This window comes from Otolemur garnettii, unplaced genomic scaffold, assembly GCF_000181295.1.
Source record: "Otolemur garnettii isolate 467f Iridium unplaced genomic scaffold, OtoGar3 scaffold00002, whole genome shotgun sequence".
Lineage (NCBI taxonomy): Eukaryota > Metazoa > Chordata > Mammalia > Primates > Galagidae > Otolemur > Otolemur garnettii.
Window position 1 is genome coordinate 23,556,297 of NW_003852397.1, and position 26,768 is coordinate 23,583,064.

The following is a 26,768-nucleotide window of genomic DNA, read 5'->3' on the forward strand; positions in this document are numbered from 1 at the left end:
CTGGGTAGAGTGCTGTTCCATCACAGCTCACAGCAACCTCAAACTCTTGAGCTTAAGTGATTCTCTTGCCTCAGCCTCCCAAGTAGCTGGGACTATAGGCACCTGCCACAACACCCGGCTATTTTTTGCTTGTAGTTGTCATTGTTGTTTGGCGGGCCTGGGCTGGATTAGAATCTACCTGCTTGGGTGTATGTGGCTGGCGCCCTAGCCTCTGAGCTACAGGCACCAAGCCTGAAAGAGAATTTCTTATAAATATCTATGAAAATAAATGAACTCAAGAAGAATAGAAATAATCTCATGGTCTCATGATTTTTGTTTTAATCATGTGCTAGCCTTCCTCTAGACAGTGAGGAAGTTAGAGACATGATTAGTCCAAGGAGACAGGTGCAAGGATGGTCTTGTCATTCATTTGTGGAATGAATGAATATGTTAGAATCCATCTTTAATGACTTTTATTGTTACATATTTTCACCCCACTGATAGGTTTTCATATGTGGAAGTGTGAGCATGCACACATCTCTATGCGTCTGTGTGTGAGACATGTGTGTCTGTAAGTTATGAGTGAATGCGAGTGTGTTTGATAAGAACCTTGAAGCATCGGCTGTGCACATTTTGATAACCAATTACTCTGGAGACTCCAGGGGATTTTCATGAGTACAACCACATGTACATAAAGAGAATCAAATAAAATATTTTTAAGAATTGGTAAATTGTATGATAGAGACCAGTTGATAAAGAGCACAAAAGTGTAGGGACTTTCTTTACCAAGAGTATTGATTTTGAGCTGATTTTGAAGGATATACTAGATTTAGACGTAGGGAGAATAATTTAGGAAGGTAAGTGACAACTGCCTTGGGGAAATAGGAAATGAAAAGGTGTATTCAGAGTGAGTTAAGGAAATCATTTGACTAAGGATGGAATTTTAATTGAGACTATTAGGAGATAAAATTAGAATAAATTTAGGGAAGGCATTAGAGTGAGATATGGAACACTGTACTTGAAATATCTAGATGAAGCATTTATATTTAATAAGAATCAAACGAGAGAGGACCTGTACTGAGGCAAAAACATGAAGAATATGGATCTGTGGGCCTAATGTACAGTCATGCAGACTTGAATAAATTATTGTAATCTCTGCTTTTGATTTAAAAAAATGGGGATTTAGACTGCACAAATCCTGATGGAGAAAAATTTGGAATTAAAGCGTACTTTGAAAAACAAGGATAAGAAATGATGATTAGAAGATAAAAGAGAAGGATTTGCTTTAGAGAGTTCCAAAACAAAGCAAATATATACACACTCATATTTTAAATTATAAATTATTTCTTTTGCAATCTGCTGCGTAAGTTTTTCTGATTCATATTGGAAGCCAGCATTGTATGTTGTATCCATAAATTATTTTACTTATTAACTGTGTCTCAAGTACTTTCTTAAGAAGGGCATCACATGATGGAGATATATTATTAAATAAGGTTTCAATTTCGTTCAGAGAAAGAGAGTTGATAAATATTGTTATGAGTGTCTAGAAATCTTAAGGCCCCAAATCCATCCATCAGTTTCCTAAGCATGATTTTCAAACCTGCTTTATTACTGACGGAGTAGACAAAATATATATCTCAGAAAATAACACTTTACTTGGCGTGTTTGTTGTAGCCAAAAAAAAAAAAAATATGTAGCATTCTGAAAATATTGTTTAAATCTCTTGTTTCAACATGCTTGGGAGAATTTAATGTTTACAGTTTTGTGAGTGAATAAATCTATGTTCTGAAAACATTCCATTCAATAAGATGACCTTGAGTTTCGAATACATTTTGGAGTCTGAAGGATTCAATATGGTCCTTTAGTTTAATCTTCTAAGTGTGCCTCAGTTCAAACTCTTAGTATAATTATCAATCCTTTATTATTATTATTTTACTATCATCAATTAATTGCCTCTGTGATATTTTACTGTAATCATTAACTGCTAGCTGTAAACCATCCCAGTGGTAATCGTGAGATTCCATATTAATAAGAAAAAATGACTATCCTTTGTCTTGGCATGCCCGAATCCACCAAATAACATATTTCAGTTCTAAAATAATCTAGGGATATATCACCAAGATATGATTTTGTACAATATAGCATACTGTTAGATTAACATGTAATACTAAACAGATAAGTGTTACGAAAGAACACAAAGAGAGAGTGATACATTAGAAATACGGGCAGACACAAATCAGAAATTTTACATTGAAAATTGAGAAGTAATGTACTTTAGAAGGAAAAATCTCATGGCACTGAAACAGGATGATGAAGAAATTACTCTGTGTGCAAGTGTGGAGAAAAAATAGCTTGTAATACCACAGATCTTAGAGCTCATTATCCACCAGCAATGAAGAGCTCTAACTACCATGCAATTAAAATACTAGAGAGTATAAATAAGAGTGTGCCGTGTGTGGGGCAGCATAGAAAAAAATCAGAAGCAGATGAATTTTAGTAGAGTGATCCTCTTGAAAACGTACACTGATTGGGAATATGTAATTGGAGAACAGTTACATCCACACCTTCTGTAACATCTTTCAAGTATGAATGCTTCATTTTGTGAGTCTTACTAATAGATTCATTCTCAAAACACTTTTCGAAGGTCTGGAAATATTGGCAAGGGTATTTATAATCGGAAATGCTAAAAAATTAGGAAATTGAAGTTAGAAAAAAACATGTCATTGGTGATGATGGGCAGTTTTCTTGAGGTTTACTAATAATTAGAGAAAAGAGATTATGTGTGTGCTTCCAGATATCTGAGTTGTGAGAAAAACAAGGGGGAAAGACCCCCAGAAATGGAGGGGTACTATGGAAATTATCTTAGTGGGAAGTAGCAAGCCATATTGAAAGTAGCGTTTAATAATTTCTAATTGTGAGAATATTAAATTGGGTTTTTCAGAATGGTTGTGTCCATTTCTTTCTCAGATTTCAAGAATAACCAACTGCAGAGACTTCCATCCTCTCCTTATTGACTCAGATCTGCTTGTATATTCAAGGCCACCGCAGGCTCTAGATTGGAATACAGAATGCTTCCCTTCGAAAGCAGTGGATTCAGAATCACTTTCTGATTCAGAATCCTTTCTTTCAGACCCTTATCTTTGATCTCTTCATCTCCAAGCCTGGGGTCCTAATCCTTGCTTACAAGTTTTAGGTAAAGATCAGCTGACTTATTTCTCTGGACTTGAATCTACCCTTACTTTAGCTTCCTCTCTTGGGGTTGGCCTCTGGTCAGGTTCACTTTCAGTATCTTCAAAACTCTCTCCTTGCTGCCGGTCAACTCCTCCATCTGGCTTAGTAATTTACTATTTGCAGTATGAAAATGTACCTTAAAAAGTTTAGGCAGAAGTTCTATCATATGATGTTTGTGCACGAGTTTGAAACTGTGAAGTTAAGCGACTTGCCAGTGTTCATTCTCGTATAACCGGCCCCTACCTGAGTGCTTGGAAAGTTGGAGGAATTCATTGAATATGTGTTACATGCAGTTTAAGAAGAACTAGGGTTAGATTTAAAAACACATGTTTCATAAATAGGAAATCATCTATCATTACTGATTTTCCATTACTTTACAACATTTAGCTAATATCTGTTCATTGCTACACATTTTCCATGGTCAATGAATTGCATCCCCCCTCAAAAAAGGAAAATCAGGAACAGTACCTACTATGTGATTTAAAAAAAAAAAAAGGTTTAACAGCTTGAGTGTTTGTTTTGTTTGTTTTAGAAAATCAGAGAAACTAGAACATGGATGCTTCCTGCAGATTTTTTTTTAAATGATAGAAGTAGTGTGCTTTATAGAATCTGAAGTCATTCATTCCTTTTATGAATTTTTCACTGAGTGCCTATTTGATGTTGGGGACTCTAGTTTTCTCTGACAATAAAAAGATGAATAAATCGTGGCCTCTGCCCTCAAGGAACTTAGAATTTAGTGGTCATAAAATGTTATTAAATAAATAGTAAAATTCTAACCAAAAAATTTATTATATCTGAGTTTTACATGTGCTTGGTAAAGGAAACGTGTTCTTAGCTGCACCATGCTGAATGACTATAAAACGCTGATTTGTTACTTGAAGTATTTGCAAGAGGAAACAGAATATTTGTGAATTTTCCTGCACGTTTATGTGTATGTTCAAACAGCTGCTAGGGAACAAAGTGTTTTGCCATAAACACTGTCAGATCTCACTTTGCAAAAAATTTGTCTATAAAACAAGTATTTTCATAGATATGCTAAAGCTGTGTAGAATTTGCTTTTATAGCATAAAGCAGAATTAGATGCTTGAGTCAGCTATGAAGTGCTTTTTCATGCCACCCTCATTCTGATTCTGCACTCTGCATTAGGCTGACGCTTGGTACAATTTGAAAGTGGTCATGCAATACCAGAAGCGACCTAGAGGTTAGTGTGACTTTAACATAGCATTTGTCAGAGCCACGCATTCATGTCTCCCAGGGTTGTTTGAGAAGTGTGGAGCAGGGAATTGGGAAATAAATCAATCAGTGGAGAAATCAATGACTCTCCTGATTTGTCAACCAAACCCCCCTAATCCCGGACAGAATGCAAAGAAACTCAGAAAAACAGAGGCCAGAAAGTTTTGTTTATTTTCCAAGACAGGTAGGAGTATTGGATTCCATTTGTTTGGTGGACATAAAGTAATTTGCTTCTACAATTATCTCAGTAAAGTTTGAGGAAATATTGCTGTCAGCGTTTGATGCCAACATTATATCTGTCCTACCAAGTTACTGAAACAAGAAATGTGCCTTTGTGTATGTTATTTCATTGTGTTCAAGTTCATGTTTTCTTCTATTTTTGACAAAAGAAAATTTGCCACTTTTCCAGAACAGGCACACAATTTATGTGCTAAATTCTGACATGCATTTTTCACTGGAGAATATTTTTCAGTTCTTTCTGTGCCCAGCCCCATGCTAGGGGATGCACAGGGTAGACAAAACATACTGAATTTTTCCCTCATGAAGGTTAGGTTCCAGCCAGGGAATTAGATCCATAATCATTATTTAAAATTACACCATGTAATCAGTGTGATACAGGAAAAATAAGGCACAATTAAGGATTATAATGGAGAAGCAGCTTAGAAAGGGTTAGGAAAGACCTCGCAGAGGACAAACACTATAAGGAAGATGCTCCATGAAAGAGACGAGGATGAAGAGGGAGAGGAGTTGAGGAGCAGGGAACTCTGGAAAAGTCCTGAGGATAGAAAAAGCAGACCCTTGCTCTGGAAACGGACTAAAGGCAATCATTTTTGAATGCAGTGAGAGAATCCCGTCAGCAGAATAATTCTGCACTTTTAACCTAGGTGCCATTAGGATACACTGAAAGGTTTTGAGAAAATTGATGAGATTTGCCTCTTAAGAAAATCTATTTAGTGAAACAAACAAACAAAAAAAAAAAACCCAAAACAATCAAAACCTGAAGGAAGCGGGTAATCAGGAGTCCATTTAAGAGACTGTTGCAGAAGTCCAGATGTTACAAATACTTGTGACCTGGCCCTAGTGCTGGCAGCGGCACTGGAGGGAAGCTGACAGCGCTGAGATTTATTTTGCAGTTCATAGTATTCAGGGCTGGAACGGCATCCACAGCAGCTCCCAGCGTCCTCTATGAGACACTGGTGGATAAATAACAATGCGCTGAGTTTGAGAGAGCCTGAATTCTAGATGTCTCCTGGGGTGGGAATTGGAGCACTAAAAACCATGAGTCTGCTTTGAGTAGATCAACTTTTGGATGTTCTAGGGACGTGTGAGTGGACGTGTCTCCGGGCATTGGGATAGATAGGTCTAGACCTTCAGAAAGATAATCCGGGCTGGAGTCTAAACGGGGGAGTTACTGAGTCTACAGTTATTGAGTCTATGTCTATTGACATATAAATGGCTTAGAAATGATGAGATTTTGTGGGGAGAGGAATAAAATGAGGGAAGAATCCAGGATTCTCTAATACATACGGATTAAAGCACATCAAATAGAGCAAAGTAAATGAATGGGACTTTTGCAATTTTGCCTAGGTTTGTGAGGCCGGGGAAACACGGGTAGAACAGGGTTTTCATGTGTGTTTTGTCACTGGGGATGAGAAATCGTGGGGCAGACCTTAAGGAGCAGGGCCCACGGGAAACAGGGGCAAGGTGTCCCAATCTCTTTGGATGTTTTGTTTGACAGACATAAATGTAAGCATGTGCTTCTAGCGTAACAATTAATTTAAAGGTGTATCATGGTTTTGTTTTTATTTTTTGGATCATTATCTGCCAGCATAGCTGTGAATTATTTTGTTCGTTTTCTGCTTCACCAACACCTTTGTTGTGGGATAATCACCAATCGGAGGCTCTAAATTTCCTTTTCGGTGACTTAGAAGCGCTGTGCCCGCCCTCCCCTGGGCTTTTTTACTTCCCATTTTGAGTTTGCACACAGACCTGCCAAAGAGACATCTAGTTTATAGGCTTGATTTTGGAAGGCGGGCAGAAGAGAGCAGATACTGAGCATATGTTCTGCTGATATTGATGAAGCGAGGTTGGAACACGCTGGGAAGCAGCCTATTTCTTTCCAACTGCCACCCCCTCAGTGAATATTTTGGGTACCCGTATGTTGGAACATTCCCCCAAAGTGCCCCAGCTATGGTAATTTTTTTTTTTGTAACCATTTTGAAAAAGCCTTTAGAATAATTTAGAATTGTTCTACAAGTGGAGCAAAATAAATACCAAAACAAAGAAATTCGTGGGCTCTAATATTAAATGAGTGGAGGGTAAGATTTCCATGCAGATTCCAAGGACTGGGAATGCTGTATCCAGACCAGGGCCCACTAGCCAGTGGGCACTTTGTACATGATGGAAGCCGGGTGTGCTGGGAGTCTGTTTCTTGGGAAGATGGATTTGAAGTTAGAAAAAGAATCTAACTTTTCCATTTCAAGAAATGTTTATTAATCAGAGGTCATGTGGTCAACTCCAGTTTACCAAGCATAAGGTGGTAAGAGGTCTGTTTTTTTTTTTTTTTATTAAATGATAGCTGTATACATTAATGCAAACATGGGGTACTGTGTAGTATTTTCATATACAATTTGAAATATTTTCATCAAACTGGTTAACATAGACTTTGTGTCATTTACTTAGTTATTGTGTTAAAACATTTATACTCTAGTTCTAGAAAAGTTCACTTGTACACTTGTTAGACAGACCATATAGGTGATTTTTCCAGTCACCATCCCACCACCCATCCGCCCTTTTCCCCTCCCCTCCCCCACCCCCTCCCCATATTCTTGGGCTAGAATTAGGTTGTAGCTTTCATTTGAGAACTATAAATTAGTTTCATAATAGGGCTGTGTGCATTGGATACTTTTTCTTCCATTCTTGTGATACTTTGCTAAGAGGAACATTTTCTAGTTCCATCCATGTAAACATGAAGGAGGTGAAGTCTCCAATCTTTCTTTAGGGCTGCATAGTATTCCATGGTGTACATATACCACAGTTTATTGATCCATTCATGGATCAATGGGCACTTTTAAAAAATACTTAGTTCTAGCCTGAGCAACAGAGTAAGACCTTGTCTCCCCACACAAACAAAACAAAACAAAAAAAATAAAACCCTGGCATACAGAAAAGTAATATTTATATATTTGGAGGAGTTTGAGGAAGTGTAAAGTACATGTATGTTATTTAAAGTCACTGTTGTATGGATGCACGATTATGACCTTCCTGCTGTATCCATTCATGTTCCTAATAGAAATCTGGATTGTGGTGACAGTTATTTTCTTTCTCTTTTTTTTTTGAGACAGAGTCTCACTTTGTGGCCCTCAGGAGAGCACAGTGACATCACAGCTCATAGCAACCTCCAGCTCCTGGGCTTAGGCAATTCTCTTGCTTCAGCCTTCTGAGTAGCTGGGACTACAGCACCTGCCACAATGCCCACCTATTTTTTTGTTTTGCAGTTTGGCCAGGGCCAGGTTTGAACCCACCACCCTTGGTACACGGGGCTGGCATCCTACTCACTCAGCCACAGGTGCCACCTAGATTACAGTTATTTTCTTAGGTATGTCTAAATTTTAATCATGGCCAATTCAGGACCTAATCCTATCTTAATTAGATGAATGATGACCTTTGTCAAGAATTGCATAAGATCCTTTATTTTATATGATTGGCTGGGCCAAGCTTCCAGGTGGCATTTGAGCTCACAGTAGCCCAAGTAGTCCTTATTTTATTTGGGGTAACTACTGTTTAAAGTAAGCATTGGGGTTCTGTAAAAATACCCACTTAAGATCTGTTACAGTATGCACGGGTTATCTCTGTTGATTTAATTGTTGATCATAATAAGAATACTTAAATTTTGATTTTAATCTGTTTGGAAAGAGCAGAGTAAACAATTTTTAAAATTAATTCCACAGAAAAACATGAACTATTTTTTCTGGTTAAAAATTTAAAAAGGAGCCCAAAGCAGCTCAGAAGCCTTCCAAAATATCCTTTTATTGTGGAAGCTGAAAAGGGCAGCACTAAGTAACAGCAGAAAAAAACAAACAAACAAAAAACTGAATTCAGCACTACTTTTTTTTCCAGCTTGCAAGTATTGTTGTGTCTGGACAGTTATCAGTTCAAATTGGGCTGATTTTCCAGTTCTCTAACACTCTTGATCCACCCTGTGAATCAAGTGCATTAAGTTACGTCCTGTCGTGCACAGCTGGAAACCATTCTTTTCAACATTTTGTTTCATCCCATTTTTGTTTTATACTAATGTGTTCCTACGCACCCACATAGCTGAGGATTTCAACAGTGTCTCCTTTTCTGCCTTGACACGTCTTAGAACATTTTAAATTGGTGTGCTTTCTTTTGTTGTCTTTTAAATGCTGAATCACTTGCAAACAGCTCTGTTGGCTGGCATGAATATTTTTAAATACTCCATGGACCTAGAAACTAAAATGGAAAGTTAGAAACATTCAAACGGACAAGTTTCCTTCTCTTGAGAGTTAATAGGTAGTTGGCATGAACCAGCAGGAGAAATATTATGTACCAAGACTAGGATGACAGAGGGAGAAAGATAGATGAGAAAGAGAGAGAAGAGAAAGAGAGTGAATGAGAATCTGCCATGTATTCTTACAAATGATACATGATGAATCTTAAAAGTTATTAAAAATGAATATATTAAAGAGAATGATTTCATTGACTGACTTTTTATTTGCTATCATTTATATTAATTGCTGTCTTTAAAATTTGACTACAGATGTAAAGAAGCATTATTTGAGAGATTATAATACACACACATATGTATTTGTATGTATGTACACCAATACGTATGTATCTATTGCTATCTCTGAGTGGAAACTAAAACTAAAATACTATGCTAGGCACAGGCAGTGAAGGAATTCACTCCACAATATTCACTTAGGGTAATATGGAAGCCGATGAGACAGGAAAACATATTTGGAATTTTTTATGCCAGACTAAATTAGAAAGATTTTCTTTAAGGATGTGAGCCAGATAGTGGTTATTTTAAAACAATGATTTATACCTGGTCAGGCACAGTGGTTCATGCCTGTAATCCTAGCACTCTGAGAGGCTGAGGCAGGAGAATTGCTTGAGCTCAGGAGTTTGAGACCAGCCTGAGCAAGAGGGAAACCCAGACTCTACTAAAAAATAGAAAAAAATTAGCTGGGTGTTTAGAGGGTGCCTGAAAGTCCAGCTACCTGTGAGGCTCAGGCAAGAGGAACCCTTGAACCCAGGAGTAAGAAGTTGCTGTGTAGCTAGGCTGACGCCACAGCACTCTAGCCTGGGCTAGAGACTCTGTCTCAAAAGAAAATAATAATAATGGTTTACTAAACTTTACACAGTTAATGAAAAAAAAAAGCACAATAAAAAAACAAAGGAAAAGTAGATTGAAATTTTCATGTGACGAACTGTGTCCATTTCTGATCATGGTCTTGTGTAATAATTGGACCTTTATATAAATAATTCTGATTAGAGTCACTACTGTTGTCCCATCACTTCTTATCCAATAGGTGTTTAAATGAAGCAACAGTATGCATATTTGTTCATTCTTTTGCTTATAACAAAGGTGTTCTTTCTTGATTTCTCTATCTTTACCCTGTGTGTGTCTGGGAATATATGTATACATACCATGTGATCTTTATTTCTGTCTGGCTTCTTGATAGCAAGCAACAGAAACCATCAATAACATTTAACTTAACCAGAAATGTGTTTGAAATACATCACAGGACTTTCAGAATTGATGGAGAAATTTGAAAATCACTTATGAAGATGGCAGATATTCAGGTCGTTCCTGGATTTCAGTACATGAACAGTCCAATCTTAGCTTTACAACCACTGCCATTCCTGCTCCTCTTCACTCCCACCATGGTCTCTGCCACGATCATTATCTGATTTTCTCCATCTCCCCAGTCTATGCTTCTTGTGCTCAAGATTTAGATCCCTAGGCCAGAACATGTGCGAATGCCAAGAAATGACAGAAGTCTACTATATTTTTCAAATAGCTTTGGTTTTTTTTTGAATTATTTTATTTAACTAGAATACTAACACCAAAGTTCTAGATTTCCACTAAATGATGAGTCTGATTAGCTAATAGTCTTTATTTGCCAGATTCTTCCTGAGAAAGACTATTCAGTATGTGTATTTTTTCTCATTTAGTAAATTCAAACTTGAGTGGCATTATATATTAGTGGCTGGTGTTTGAGTGGAGTTAGTAGTTTTCTAGACTAGAGAGCCACTGTAAAGGATATCAAAGCAGAGCACAATGAGAGTTATACTAAAATATCAGCTAGGTACTGTGTGGACACCAAGAGTGAAACAGCAAATTCTGTATGGCAAGGTCAGAAAACAGTTGCAGAGAGTAGGGAATATTTGAGGTAGGTCATGAACGGTGGTGACCACGACAAGATAATGTCATCACAAAAATCATAAACAGGAAGGTATCAGTGCACTATAGGAAGACATGAAGGAAGCTAGCAACAGATGAGTTCAGAGGGGTTGGGCTGAGTTTACACATTCGGATTACCAACCTGTTGGCTACTATACTATAGGTAATAAGCAACTCACAAAGGCCTTTAAAAACGTAAGTGACAGGATCTGACTTAATTTTAGGGAAGATAATTTCAGTGACAGAGTGTAAAATGAATTGAAATGAAGTCTTGTAGGAAGACTAGTTATGGTGACATTGTGATAGATGAAAGGTAAGGCTAGGACATCTGTAAGCAGACATTTATACATACAGTGTGTATGTGTGTATGTGTGTGTAGCTAAAGATAAAAATTAGATAAATCAGAAACAGAAATCTTAGAATCTTTTTTCACAAAGAACCTTTTAACATTTTCTGTTTTCTGTGGAATCTCATTTTTAAAAATTTTAGATTAGTATAAGGGTACATCCAATTAGGTTACATTTTTTGCATTTGTTAGGTAAAGTCCAAGTTGCAGGTGAACCCTTTACATAGCAGGTGGGCCATAAACCCCCAGATTGTACCTGAGAGGTGAGAGCTTACCACACTCCTTTCCCCCTGCCAACTTCTTGACTTTAAATATTTTCCTCTTATGTGAATGTTCATAGTTGTTCATCTACTCTTTCACGTTATTATCGAGTACATTAGATGCTTAGCTTTCCATTATTGTGATACTTTACTTTGGAGGATGTTCTCCAAATTTTTCCAGGCAAACACAAAAGATGTGAAGTCTGCATTTTTCTTTTTGGCTGAATGGTATTTCATGGTATACATATACCATAATTTATTTATCCATTCATGGGTTGATGGGCACTCGGGTTGTTTCCACGTGTTGGCAAATGTGAATTGAGCTAAAATAAACTGAGCACAATAAACATTCAAGTGCAAATGCCCTTATGGCAAAATGATTTTTTTTCTTCTGGGTAAATATGTATTAATGGAATTGTGGGTGCAAATGGAAGGTCTAATTTTAGCTCTTTGAGGATTCTCATACTTCTTTGCAAAAGGCTATGTGAGTTTGCAATCTCACCAAGAGTAAGTGTTCCCTTTTCTTTGCGCCCATTCCAGCATCTGCTGCTTTTGGGCTTTGTGATGTGGGCTATGCTTGCTGGAGTTGGGTGATAGCTTGAGGTGGTTTTGATTTGCATTTCTCTGATGATTAGGGATAATGAACATTTTTTCTTGTTTGTTAGCCCTTTGTCTATCTTCTTGGAAAAAGGTTTTGTTCCTATCTCTTGTCCAAGGATAAATAGGGTTGTTTGCCCTTTTCTTGATTAGTTTGAGTTCTCTGTAAATTCTGGGTATGAGGCCTTTGTCAGATTTGTAATATGTGAATATCTTCTCCCATTCTGAAGGTTGTTAGTTTGCTTTAGTTGTTGTGCACTTAGCTGTGCAGAAGCTTTTTAGCTTGATAAGGTTGCATTTATTTATTTTTAGTGTTGCTGCAATTGCCAATGGGGTCTTCTTCATAGTATTTTTTCCCAACATGATATTTTCAAGAATTTTTCACATTTTATTAGTGCTGTTTTAAGTTTACCTACTTAGAAGGAATGACAGAAATTTGAGAAGTGATAACTATGAATCAGGTACCAATATTTTTGTGGATGCTTTTCATAGTCAGCCAATCATGAAGATGAGTATGCAGAAAGGGTGGATTATTTGGACTTCCTGAAAATAAGTTATTGAGTGACAATGAGAGGAACTGATTTGTAAGTAGTCTTCAGGAGCCAGAAGAGGCTACTGGTCCTCTCCCAGTGATTCTCCAAATCCCTTGGGGAAATCTGCAGAAGTGGTGCCAATGTCAGAGGAAATAACGGCTTCAATTACAATAACAAGGACCGTGTTCATAAAATGAAGAAACTTGGAAACACATTATAGGACTTGTCAAGCTATGATAGAAATTGGCCAGAAAGCGTGTGTATAAAGGGGAAAGGAGAACTACTAATACATGGTGTAAGGCTCAGGAATGATGTAGGAAATGATAATGATTTTCATTCAGGGTAGAGAGGGCAGTGAGACAGTACTTTATTCATAATAATGTTCTCATTCATTTGGAATTACAATAATTGCATTTGAAAACTAGCTGTGTTATTTCAGTTCTGGGAATTCTTTTTTATTGTTTGTAAAATTCAAATTGGATCTGAGCTTCTTTGAACCAACTTCTTTTTGTACCTGACAACAGCCCTTACTTCCCCACCTAGAGGAACACTGCCTGAAGCCTCAGGAACCAGGCTTCCTTCTGCCACTCAGCAAATCCCTTAATAATTTGTTAAATGCATTACTCATTGGCTCATGCGTAGTTCTTCAAAAGACAACACTTATGCATTAAATATGATCCTAAGTCAAAGTTCTTCGTTTATATGAGATAGAAGCTAGAAGATCTGAAAAGCTATACAAGGGAAATAGTCACCTGCTGATTGCAGGCCTCTGGGTGCTCTGGATGAGCTCAGAAGTTTTGCTAATCCAGAGCTTTCTTTTATTCATTTCCTCTGATTCTGAAGGAGATTGAAAAGACAGTTTCCCTTTGTAGTAGCCAACAACCTTTTCCACATATGATTTTTAAAAAATCTCAACTTAATGTTTTATTGGTACTGATATTAAAAATATGTAAAATCCAAAGAATGAGATGAACTTTACATATATATGATATTTATGTAGGTTTTTGGCCAAAATATTCATATGAAAATTTCTACATAGAGAAAAGTTGAAAAAAGAAATCACAGTTAACAATGTATACTCAAAATCTGGATTCTAAAATAAAGATGTTGCTATGTTTGCTTTATTACATATCTTAGTTTTGGATACGTTGCAAACTTCGTTCCTATGTACATTATCATGAATCTCATTAGCTAGAGTTAAATATTGACGTACTTTCTTTTTAAGGTAAAATTTATGTACAATGAAATGCACAAATCATCCCTCATTGACTGTAATAGCGAACAAATGCATATGCTATTATAGTACAAACTGCTGTCAGGAATATTATCACCACCGCCCAAATTTTTCTTATGCCTCTTCCCAGTCAATCTCTGTCCCCAAATCCCAGAAGGAAACCATTTTTTTCTTGCCTTATTTTCCCCAAATATTAGGTCTATCTCATCACAGAAGTTCAAGTAAATGAAAACGGAGTATGTGCTCTTTGGTGTAAAGCTTCTTTTCTTTGGTATAATACTTTCTGAAATCATCAATGTTGTCCATGTATCACAGTATTGTAATGTTAAATAGTAGTATTCTGCTATATTTATACCGTTTCTGTATAAATTCTCCTGTTGATGGAAACCTGAGCTGTTTCTACTTTTGGCCACTATGGTGAAAGCATCTGTGAACATTTTTATACAGTTCTTTTTGTGGACATTTACTGCTACTTAACTAGGCTGGAAAACATGAGCAAAGGTTCTCTGGTGAGGTTTTCTAAGGTGGTCGTACTAATTTACATTCCCAACAGTACCAGTTCCAAGTTTCAGTTGCTCCACATACTTTTAATACTTATTGGCCATGTTTTTAATATTATTGCACTTTACATAAGGCATAACAATCATATAACTATATAGATTCATTTACCATGATCCTTCACCCAGAACGTCTTCATTATAGTTACATGTGTTACATATAATTTTTGTTCGAAGTATTAACATGCATTTTAAAGACCTTAAGAGGGAAAAATAGTCTATTGATTCATCTTCAAGTTTGTTTATACTTTCCTTGGTCATTTCTAAATTTCTATTAATTACTTACAGGGATTTTTTTTATTCCAGATATTGTATTGAATTTTTGAGTTCTAGAATTTAAGATTGGTATTCGCATAGCTATTATTTCTCTGGTGAGATTTACTATTTATCTATTCATTATAAGATTTGTGTATGTGTGTACTTGAGCATAGTTAAAAAGCTGCTTTAATAGACTGATTTGCTTCTAGGGACATCCAACCTGCAGCCTGCATGCTGCATGCAGATTATGTGAGAAAGTTTTTGCTTATCTGTGGTGGCAGGAAGCACAAAAACTATGCATGAACTTTTTCCTTTCCTTTTTTTTTTTTTTGCTCATCAACTTTCAATAGTTTTGTATTCAATGAGTGGTCCAAGACAATGCTTCTTTCAGTGTGCAGAGAAGCAGAAGTTTGGACACCCTGTGAGCTAGTTGATCTCTGCTTGACTTCATCGATTGATTGATTGATTTTTTTAAGTATGGCTTACATTTTGTTGTTTCTTTGCATTTCTGTAGCAGCCCATATAGCCTATGCCTAGGAGAAGTGAGTTATAAGAAATACCTGTATAGCTCAATAAAGGAACACCTTGGTGAAAAGAGCATGCAGAGGGATTTAGCTCTCCTAACAAGCATGAGCGCTCACGAGATGAGAGCACTGGTGAATTGGCAGACTCTACACCTGTGGTGTTGAGAGGTACAAGATCAGCCTTATATTAGGCTGGAGGAGAAGGCAGTCGGGAGCATATGCATTCTATCATGGACCTGCTTACTCTCACGGTCACTTCTCCTGCCTGCAGAACGCCAGCACAGCATCTCTCTGCTGAAGATCACTAAGCTCTGCTAAAGACTAAGATCTGTCTTTCTAAGAAGACTGCTTTACTCTCTCAAAGACTACTTCTCTCTCTCTCCCTTCTGCGAAAGGAAATAGCCCTCAGGCACCTAAGAGCAATTGTTCCTGAGTGAGATGACAGCATAGCAGTGGCCTCCGGAACACAGCTAGATAGGCTGAGGCCGGAGACCAACCAGTCCTGGGTCCTGATACATGTCTAGGCTTTTTTCTAAAGAAATGATATACTGGATGGTGTGAAGCTAATGGTAGAAACTCTAGATTGTGTTATGTTCCTCTGAAGAATAGTAATCCATCTTCTTTTGTGGTTATTACATCAGTTTAACTTGGCTGGCCTCAAACTCCACATTCTTGTCTTCCCTGTGGAGTTCGGAAGCTGTCATCTCTGTTCTGCAAGTTCTAGCTGAGGTACTTGGAATCTGCCTAGATTGTGTGGCTCTGGCATCAGTGAGTTATTTAGGCAGAGTTTATGCATAGATTTTGAGGCTCCCTTTCCGTGGTTCTTTTTATTCCAATATTTTTCCCCCACTCTATAGCTGTTGTGGAAGTTTCTAATTTTTTGCTTTTTCTCCAAGCCATGAAAACCGTGAGCTTCTCACCCCACACTGTGCAGTCTGGGGGTTAGCCAGTACCTTTGTCTTCTTCTAACCGTTCACATCCCTCCTGGCTCACGTATCCTTGGTGCTTTCCAAGGACTTGGTTTATACATGTCCAGGCACAAGCACACACATACACACATACGTGCACACACATATGCTCTAGAGTTTATAGCTGTTATCTAGAAGTAAGACCAGGTGTTAGTTTTTCATGCCCTGCTATCTGTGGGAGCTTTTCTCCAATAAAAGCCACTTGACAATGATTAAAAACAGAACTACTATAAGCAGGTTTTAGACTACTTCTGCCATTTGGAACCAGAATGTGGGATTTTGTGAATGCAGATCATTAAAATCATGCCAACATTATCTAAGTAAATAAGTATACTATAAACACATTCAAATAAAGAGTGAAAATTTGCTAAATGTCATATTGTAGTGGAGTCCTGTCACATGATGTATACTTAGCCTTTTTCTAGATTGTCTATAATATTATACAGCAGTCTATTAATCTATAAATAGTATACATATTCTAATCTATAATAAAATACATTTACATTATTTGGTTTTTGTTCAGATTTTGTTGCTTATAACCATAAATCCAACTACATTTAGTCTACCACTATTCAGAAAAACAAAATAAAATGTCAGCTGGGTGTAGTGGCATGCTCTTCTAATCTCAGCTACTCCAGAGACTGAGGCAGGAGAATTGCTTGAGCCCAGGAGTTTGAGACTAGCCTGGGCAACATAGCAAGACTCTATCTCAAAAAACAATGTCTATCATAACTGTATGGATAATGATCACTGGCTTTTATGTTATTAGCGTTATAGGACCTCAAGTTGAATTAAGAGGCTGTAAGACTGTACTCTATAAAGCAGGGGTCCTCAAACTTTTTAAACAGGGGGCCAGTTCACTGTCCCTCAGACTGTTGGAGGGCAGGACTGTGGGCCCCGGGACAAGTTGGCTGCTAAGCAGGACAGGCAGTGGTGGCAAAAACACCTGGCGGGCTGGATAAATGTCCTAGGCAGGCTGCATGTGCCTGTGGGCCGTAGTTTGAGGATGCCTGCTATAAGGGTTCATCAGCTATTTACAGTTCATTTATACCCCTAGAGTTTACATAATCTTAATCCAGTAATATGTATTGAACATGGCAATAAATATCCTTTGGCGCTTTTGAGTGGGTATAAATAGGCAAGCCTAGCAGATTTATTATGTAATAAAAATGGGTTACAATCTATTATATCACATGTGAAAGATTCAATAAAAGCTTAAATATTGACTGACTCTTCACATTGGTGATTAGTAACTAATTAGACACTTTCTGTGACTGACATACTTTGCTGATTTAAAAAAAAAACCCAGCAACATAACTGATGAGATTGTATAAAACAACTCTTTCTGAACCAAAAAGCAAGGCAATTAAATTGGTTAAATTGTGGAAAGGTTAATTTTGAGCACATTACCAATGAGCGCAAGAGAAGCAAATCAAGGGAAAGAGCGAAAAGATGTGAGATACGAATTTCATTAGTATCTTTACTTTTATGGGTAGAAATCTATACAGGCAGAATGGAGAGCTAAGCAGGTAAGTTACATCTATGATCAAATATTTAAATTGATAAGTCTTGCCAAGGATTGGGTTTTAGTCCTTCATGCTTCTTAAACAGCTAAGTTGGAATCATAGTTACTTATTTATATTCTCTGAACTACACTTTCTTCCTCTGTAAAATGGAATTAATAATATTTACACAATGAGATTATTAAGGGTTAAATAATATGAGAAATATGAAATAGCTTCTGAATCAATGTTTCTTCCATATCTACAGTCCTTTCCTAGTGTATCATTTTTCTCTTATTCACTTAATCTGGTAGCAAAATTAGGCTGTAATACAATTCTGCTTTTTCTGAATATATAGTATGCAGTAAAATACTGTTGCCTGCTGTCTTATCTTCCCTTTTTGACCCATTCCAATGATTAAACAGGTCTGGGAAAGTACAGGCTTGTTCAGCTCAAATCAGCACCTACAGGGCTGGTCAAAGCAGAGTCTGAGGAATCGTGCCCACGCTGGCAAAACAGGAGTCAAGATGGTCATGGTCAGTGTTGAAGGGGGACACAGAGGTCACAGACACAAACTCGCAATGTCCAGGGGAAGTTTTAGAAATGTTGACCGTGGCCTCAGCTGTCTTTGTGTCAGTTGTCTTTCTTTGAAGGGCATCGATGGGGCTTTACTACCTACCCTCATCCTACAGGTTAGCATGCTAAGTAGAGTTTGCCCTCCCCAAAACAATGCCCAGCATGTCTCTCCCTTCTCACTGTCTGTCTACCTTATTAAATTTGTAAAGAACTAGATAAAATTCCACTAAAATTACTAAAAGTGACAAATAGTTGATAGATAGTATAAGAACTGTTATGTATATTCTATGTATGATCTACCTGTATCTGTATCTATTTCCACATATATATCTGGACAGTTGCATAATCTTATTGGATTTGCAATCTCTAATTGGAATCCAATCTCTAATTGGAACAATTAGAAGTTCAAGTACTCTGACAGCTACTCAACCTCCACATGAGCTTTCAGCATAAAGTCCATACTCATATGCTATTTCCTCTGCCTAGTAGGTTTGATTTTTTTCCTCTTCCTTTTCTCTATCAGATGAAGTTCTATTTTTCTTTTAAGATGTAGCTCAAGATTGCTTCCCACAGTAAACCCACCCTAATAATCTTTTTCTTCCCAACCCAAATCTTTTACTATCTGGCATAATGTGATATGTTCTCAAAACATACCTGATGAGAGAGTAATTATATTATTGTTATTATTTTTTAGAGATAGAGTCTCACTTTGTCACCTTTGGTAGAGTGCTGTGGCGTCACAGCTCACAGCAACCTCCAGCTCTTGGACTTAGGCAATTCTCTTGCCTCAGCCTCCTGAGTAGCTGGGACTAAAGGCATTCACCACAATGCCTGGCTATTTTTGTTGTTGTTGTTGTAGTTTGTCTGGGGTTGGGTTCAAACCCACCACCCTTGGTATATGGGGCCGGTGCTCTACTCACTGAGCCACAGGCACTGCCAGTAATTATATAATTAAATGCAAAATGGTGACAAATGACAGAAGAGATGCTATATAGAAAAACCATATTTGTTTATTAGTCATTTATTAGTCATTTACTAATGTAGAGAACAAAATTATTAGAAAGTTTCCAATGATCCTTGTATACATAGAAAAAGTAAAAATGAAAAGGTGATGAGTTAACTTTTGTATAATACTTGACCTTTTATAAACATCTATTTATGAAATCAATAATGGTTTTATGAATGGCTGATATTTTTCTGACCAATGATCATTTCAGCTGACATTACGTCACATTGCCAGATGTCTCGTTTTGTAGGAGTCAGAGAACATAAAGATGAGGGAGCAGAGCAGAGATGAGGGAGGGGAGGAGAAATTTATCAGGAATAATGAATGAGACAGAGACAACGATGAAGTAAAAATGTGCACACTAACGCCGGGCACACCAGGACAAATTGGAAACCTCATGGAACTATTAGCTGCAGGAAACACAAAGCAGGACAGCTCATTGGGATAGGGAAGTATGTGGGAGGGGCAGAATCATGGCGCTGTTACAGATTGGTGAGTGTAGAGGGACAGTTGAGAGAAGGTTGTTGGGGTGCAGCTGTTGGAGACAAGCATCAAAGCCTCATCTGGTCTCACGAGTTCGCTTAGCTCTTTGGCATTTCAAGAATGATTATGATAAAGATGTAAATTCTTAAACTTAGTTTTTATTTTCTGCACTATCACTTTTGACTGAAAAATTTTAATAATCAAATACAAATATGTAGAAGTATAATATTAAATACTAGAAAAGTTCTTCCTGATTTACTTCTTTTCTTTTATCCTTTCTTTCAATTCAGGACCCCATGGCCTTTTATTTTAATAAAATCCTTTTATTTTTATTAATACATTTTTGTATTTTAATATCATATATTATTTTTTAAACAAATCTAGGATTTGTTCCGTAAAATTTGAATTTAGTCACACACTTAAGAGCCTAGAAGGCCACAGTTTCCCCACCCAAAATGCTTCCTTAATAAAATAGAGGCAATAGTAGTCTGGAGCTTATGTGGGTGTTTCATGTAGCAAATTAGTCCAGGTGAATAAAAAGTGTGGGAACAGTACTTGATAGAATAGTACCAGGCATGTTACAGACACTCAACAATGCTGGCTGTCATCATCATTGTCATCATGGTCCTATGTGAGAGGTGCAGGACATTTATGAGGCCAACATTTATAATTTATTTATTCATTTGTCTCACAAATATATTGAGTGCCTACTCTGTCCCCAGCATGTGTCAAGTTCTGAAGATAAGGCAGAAAACATGAATGAGTTCAAAACTCAAGAAATGTGGGTAAAACGTCAGGCCATAAGATTTAGGCAGAAAGGACTTTCTTTCAGAAAGTGAATGGATATGGACCTACTTGGCACATTTCCAGAGCTGAGACAGTCTAGATAGTTAGCATGTTCCTTACACAGATTGAGTCACATTAACTGTAACCTTAATGAACTTTCATGAAGAAGGATTTTTCAGTTTAAGAATGGCTTTTGATGAGTGACTTTACTGCACTGTCTTTGGCAAGGCAAGAGGTCTATAAAGTACCAATGTCAGACATATATGAGGCAGAATTAACATTAAGTTATAGGGAGTAAAGAATTGGCATCTCATGTGGAATGAAATATCTCTTCAGCCCTACACGTAGATGGGCTCTGAGGTTGTATCTATGCAAGTTAAACGCATCTACTATAATTAACACATGATTTCTGGTATAGGTCTACTATGATCATGGACCACTGCAATGACTTACTTGCAAGGTCATTACCTTACTTGCAAGGCATTGCTGTATAATACTCCTGGGTAATGCAGAAAGCATTAAAAAATGGTTTTTAAAAATCTTTTATCCTTCTCTATGTTCACAAGTCTGGAAATAAAGGATTTGTAATAATCATTTACACCAAATGATAATGGAGCCCAACATGAACATGAGAAGCACAGATTTGTAATTGTGCAGAAACTTTGTGTGTGATTATTATTTAATACTAGATGTAAGCTAGCTGAAGTGGAAAAAGTATCAACAGACTTTTTTAAAGTGTATTTTACAGTCCAGAGCTGCTTCTTCGTGTAAAAATTTTTTTCACTTTTTTATTTTTCACTGAAAAAGGGTCTCGCTCTGCTGCCCAGGTTAGTTTTGAACTCCCGTGCTCAAGCAGTCCCCCTGCCTTGGGCTCCCAAAGTGCTGGGACATGTGAGACACTACATTCAGCTGAGACAGAACCTTTCTTCTAATTAAATATTAGAGGCTAAAAATGAAGAAGATAGCCTCAGAGAGAAAGAATGCTCTTTTGATACGCTACCATGTAAACACATGGTATTTATGATTTATGTACAGTATTGAATTAAGTCAGGTATTTATCACTAATAACTTATATTGGCTTATTTTAATGCTCTGAAAAATCCTATTTTAATCATAGAATACTTTGAAATACAGCAAAATAATAACTTTGTTTCTGGCCACCCACATTTTTATTTCTCTGTCTTTTTCAGGTTTATTTCCTGCTGTCCTGAACCTTGCTTCTAATGCCCTCATCACAACCAACGCAACATGTGGAGAAAAAGAACCAGAAATGTATTGCAAATTGGTAGAACATGTGCCTGGGCAGCCTGTGAGGAATCCCCAGTGTCGAATCTGCAATCAAAATAGCAGTAATCCATACCGTATGTATATAATTTTTTTGTTGTTATTGCAATTTTGGCCAGGGCCAGGTTTGAAGCAACCACCTTTGATATATGGAGCCAGTGCTCTCCTCCTTGAGCCATAGGCACCACCCCATGTAGTATGTATTTTAGTATGTATTTATATGAACTGCCTAGGATCTGTAATTGTGTGATTGAGGCCCAATTGCATTACATTCAAAGAGCTTGTGATCACAGTAGATGGTGCAGAAGGCTGGCACCATATCATGAAGGTTTCCAAGAAACCCAGGAGGAGTGTGCTAAGGAGAGGTACCATGCAAAGCCCCCTTGCTGGCCTCTATGGAGCACATAGATCTCAGGATCATTTATGTGTTTATTCAACAAGCATTTGCACACCTACTGCTAGTAATGCATTTCTAAAGCATGATGTCAAATCATGTGTAACTAGAGAGAAGAGAAAAATAGACCAGGTGCTAAGGGAACAAGTAGGTTCCATGTAGATGCGAAGGCCATCTAAAGATTTCTGGGAGAAACTGATGCTTATACTGAGAAAATAGGAGTTAGTAAGATTCCCAGAACTTTTCTTCTAGTACAAGCCTCTTTTCAGCCCCTCTCCATCATTCAGCAAACACTGGAGTCCTTTACAGATATGAGGCACAGGGATCGGAGAAGATACTCCAGCCTGAGACCGGTGGCAGTCGTTAGATTTACTTCCTCCAGAATAGTATCTGATGATGTGGTTATGAACTTGGGCTTTCGTCATTTATTGGTCACTTATGTGCCAAGTCTTGTGCTTAAGATCTAAGACAAATAAGACAGGGTATGGTCTTTGGCCTCAACTAGAGAGCAAGTGTGTAAGAAGCCAGCTATTGCTGTCTAGTGTAGTCAGTACACAGCAAAGAATGAGCAGAGAAACGTGAAGAAGAGGAGGAAGGGTCACAGATTCATTCTTGGTGTAGGAGACTTGCCAGGAGTGGTCTTATATAAACTGATAACCCAGGACTAGGGAGAGCTGAGCAGGGAAAGAGATGGGGTTGGGGGGGAGGAGAAAGAGGCATGATAGGAAGAGAGATCAGAATAAGACATAAAACCTGACTTGTTCTGGGAGCTAGCTACGAGTATTTAGGAATAAGCAGAACTGAAAGTGTCAGAGGGCAGAGTAGGACTGGGTGTAGTGCAGAAGGCTGGCACCATATTATGAAGGTTCCTAAAAAGCCCAGGAGGAGTTTGCAGGGAGAGGCACCGTGCAAAGCCCTCTTGCTGGCCTCTATGAACCACAGTGATATCTCAGAATCATTCATATATTTCTTCAGCAGATGTTTGAGCACCTACAGCTAGCAATGCATTGCGCTGGAGCATAATGCCAAATCACAGGTAACTCCTGATTTAGAGGACCTAGGGGGAAATAAAGGAAAGAGAAAAATAAACTGGGTGCTAAGGGAACTTTTAGGTTCCATGCAGAAGAGGCTGAGGTCATCTAAACATTACTGGAAGACACTGACCCTTACACTGAGAACGTTTGAGTTAGTAACATTAAAGGATGGAAAAGCATTATAAAAAGAAAAATATAAATAAATCTTTAATATATATGAAACATCATGAGATATTTAGAGAAATATAAGTAGTTTGGTTTAATGAGGAAAAGAATTTATATGACAAGGGGAGCATGGTATCAAATAATTTTAGAGATGGAGGTTGATTGAGCGATGCACATTGAAAAACCACTAAAGACATATCAATATATTGAGGAGGTTAATAAAGTGAGTATTTAATGCCAGTAAAGGTGAGTTATGATGGGGATAAAGCTTCACAATTATAAATTTTAAATTTTCTCAGTTATCCTTTTCATAAGCTCTTTTTCTCTATGTAGTAGACTTTGCATTTTTAGAGAAGTTTTAGGTTTACAATAAATCGAACATGAAGGTACAAAAGTTTTCCAAATAGTCCCTGCCCCAACATATGTATAACCTCCTGATTGTCAACTTTCCCCTCCAGAGTGGTACATTTCCTACAATCGGTGAACCTCCATTGATTAATACAACATTATCACCCAAAGTTTATAGTTCACATCAGGGTTACTCTTGGTATCGTACCTTGCATAGGTTTGTACAAATGAATAATGACATGTACTTACCGTCATAGTTCATGCAGAGTATTCCATTGATATTTTTTAAAAATATGTAAAACTTATAAAATGAAGAAAGTTTTCTCTCACAGTTTATATTATTCATTTAAAATATTGGAAGGCATTGTGCATTTTTCTTTGAGCTGGTTAAAGGGAGGAATGCATAATCCCGGTTTTATACATTTATGGATGGAAGAAACAATCCAACAATGAATTTGGAAAACTGAGACTTTTGAGATTAAGACTGTTGGTCTTCAGTATCACAGAATGTGAGGGGAAGAGTTAAAACACCAAAGAAGGCAACCACCAGATATCTTTCTCACCAACTAATGACTCTGATTCATTTCTAGGATGTAGGTTGCTGTGGCATAAGTACAGGTTTGGGGAATGCTGGCCATACCCCATATGTTTGCTATTTCTTACATAGACTAGGAGCAAAGGACCCATGTCAGACACTGGGGAAATAATACAAGGCATTTGAGTAAGTAGAATCAAGGAAGACAATGAAGAAAAACAGATTTCAAGGAAGGAAATCAGGAAATGAGGCGTTATGTGTGTGAGGCAGGAAAGAACTTGCAGTAAGAAGGAATAAGCCACAGTGGCAAAGGCTCCCAAAATACCGAATAAGAAAAGTGTAAAATAGATTTTCCTTGATTTTGATGACATGGACATATCCACTGGTCTTTTTAACACGGTCAGTGGGTCAATTATGACAAAAGCCATGTTGAAGAGTAGACAGGTGAATACTGAAGAAGAGAGGAGTTTAGGAAGATTCCTTCAAGTATCACTGATTTGAAAGAGGAGAGAGGACTTTGATAGAAGAGGACAAGGTGTTGGGAAGGTTTCCAAAGACAGAAGACGTCTGAGCAGGTGGAAGTACGAAGAGGGAAGGTGTGGGGTGGAGTTGAACACAAAGTGGAGACTGGGGGATGTCTCTCTACAGGTAGGAAGCTGTGGTCATTATGTACAGGTGAACAGTTTAAACTCGGAGATACACACCTTTTAACTGGCCAAATCAGAAAGAAGGAAGGATGAGTAGAAGCAGAGAGAAGAAAGTATTTAGGACAGAATTTTTATTTGATGGTCTTGATTTCCACGTTAAGATGAAAGTCTGAGTTATCTACTAAGATAAGAAGCATGATTAGATTAGGCTTTGCAGGAAATAGGAGATGACTGCACCATAATAAGGTGAAAATTCCATATGGAGTAAAATAGAATCAATGTTTGGACTGATCCCCATGGAGCATTACTGAGGAGGGCAAGAAAATTGAAGCAAAGGCCAGAAAATAAATGAATTGATCGTTTATTTTAAGTTCATGAGGGAAGGAAAAGCCATTCATTCAGGGAATGTTTGACTCGATGATTTCCTAAAGAAGGTGAGAAAGTCTGGAGGCAGGGATGTGGTGGAGGTTGGGTGCATTGGAATGTGCAGAAGTATGTTTAGGGAGACTGGGCAGAGAGGGAGAATAGAGAGACAGTATATAAAATCGTCCGTGTGTGCAGGCATATAAATATGTTTGCATATTAATTCAATATTAACAATATCAAACATATTAAATATAATAGTCATGTATTGTAACATGAAATATACAGAAATAAAATATATATTTACACATGTTAATACATATTTATACAGAAAAGGAGAGAAAAAGGAAATGTGTATGATCATAGCGGTCAGATTGAAGGATTATGCAAAGATCGGCATGGAAAATAATTGAGAGGAAAATCTTGTTTGGGAAAACGGATGAGATGCATTTGCCAAATTGAGTCCCAGAGTCACGCTGCCTCTCATTCTTTTCAAGTTCTATATTCAACATCTCTTGTATCTCAGTAAAAAATCCACATTTAAGCCATCTCACCCCATGTTTTCATATTGAAGCCAGGAATGAATAAATTATTCCGGTAAAGCAAGATACATATGAGATGTGTTTTGTATTCCCCCTTTTATTTACTTTTAGTGGTTTTTTTAAAACCTGTCACACCCTGGATTTTTTTTGCATGTGATTAGTTTAAATGATCGGCTTCATTACCTTTCACCATTTTGTTTTTGTACTAGACATTTAGAAAGAATAAAATCTCACAGAAATAAAAATCTTGCCATCAATCACCTGAACGTTTGCATATTTTGGTAGAAGTTGGAGCAACAGACGATGAAATTTTACAAATTCAATGAACTCTTAGAATAAATCTGGAAAGTCTGCACTTAATTACCATGCAAAGAAAATGCAATTTGGATTTTCTGACTAAGTCAAGTTAATAGATTGTGCTTCTCAATTAAAAACTAGCAATTGGAAAGTTTCCCCTGACCAGCAATTCCCTAGCCAGTTTTCAGATGCGGTTAGCCCTGCAATTAACTTGTACAGTTCTCCCTGTTGAGGACATTATACGTTTCTGCCTCCTTTTAAATAAGGGAACTATGCCAGCAATTCATCAGTATTTGCAAATTAATTATGATTAAACTTTCATAATAGGGATTATGGTTAATTGTTGATTCATCTCCCAGTCCTTTTTGTCATGACTAATTCTCATATCGATTTGACCTGAGGTAACAGATATCAAAATTTCCAATTAGACAACTTCTCTCGCAATTACTTAAGAGCCGTAAATTTGATTTGAGTATGTGGTTGTGGGTATGTTTTTCTATCACATCCTAAACACACAATCTGCAAAGAAGATCCAGGGAGATGTTTGGGGAATTTTCTGTGATATTTGTTTTTCTTCAGAAGCAATGCCAGTAATATCTCATTTATAATTCTGATTCCTAATATGCTAATTTCATCACCGCCTTATGCCATCAGGG

General features: G+C 37.3%; 1 protein-coding gene across 2 annotated transcripts in view; it reads left to right on the top strand.

Annotated features, from left to right (window-relative positions):
• Positions 1-26,768, top strand: part of LAMA2 (laminin subunit alpha 2) — a 614,120-nt gene that overhangs the window by 127,267 nt on the left and 460,085 nt on the right. For both annotated transcript variants that reach the window (XM_003781659.1, XM_003781660.1), the window contains exon 2: positions 21,694-21,864. In XM_003781659.1, coding sequence (XP_003781707.1) covers positions 21,694-21,864 — 171 coding nt within the window. The remainder of the gene's footprint in view (positions 1-21,693; positions 21,865-26,768) is intronic.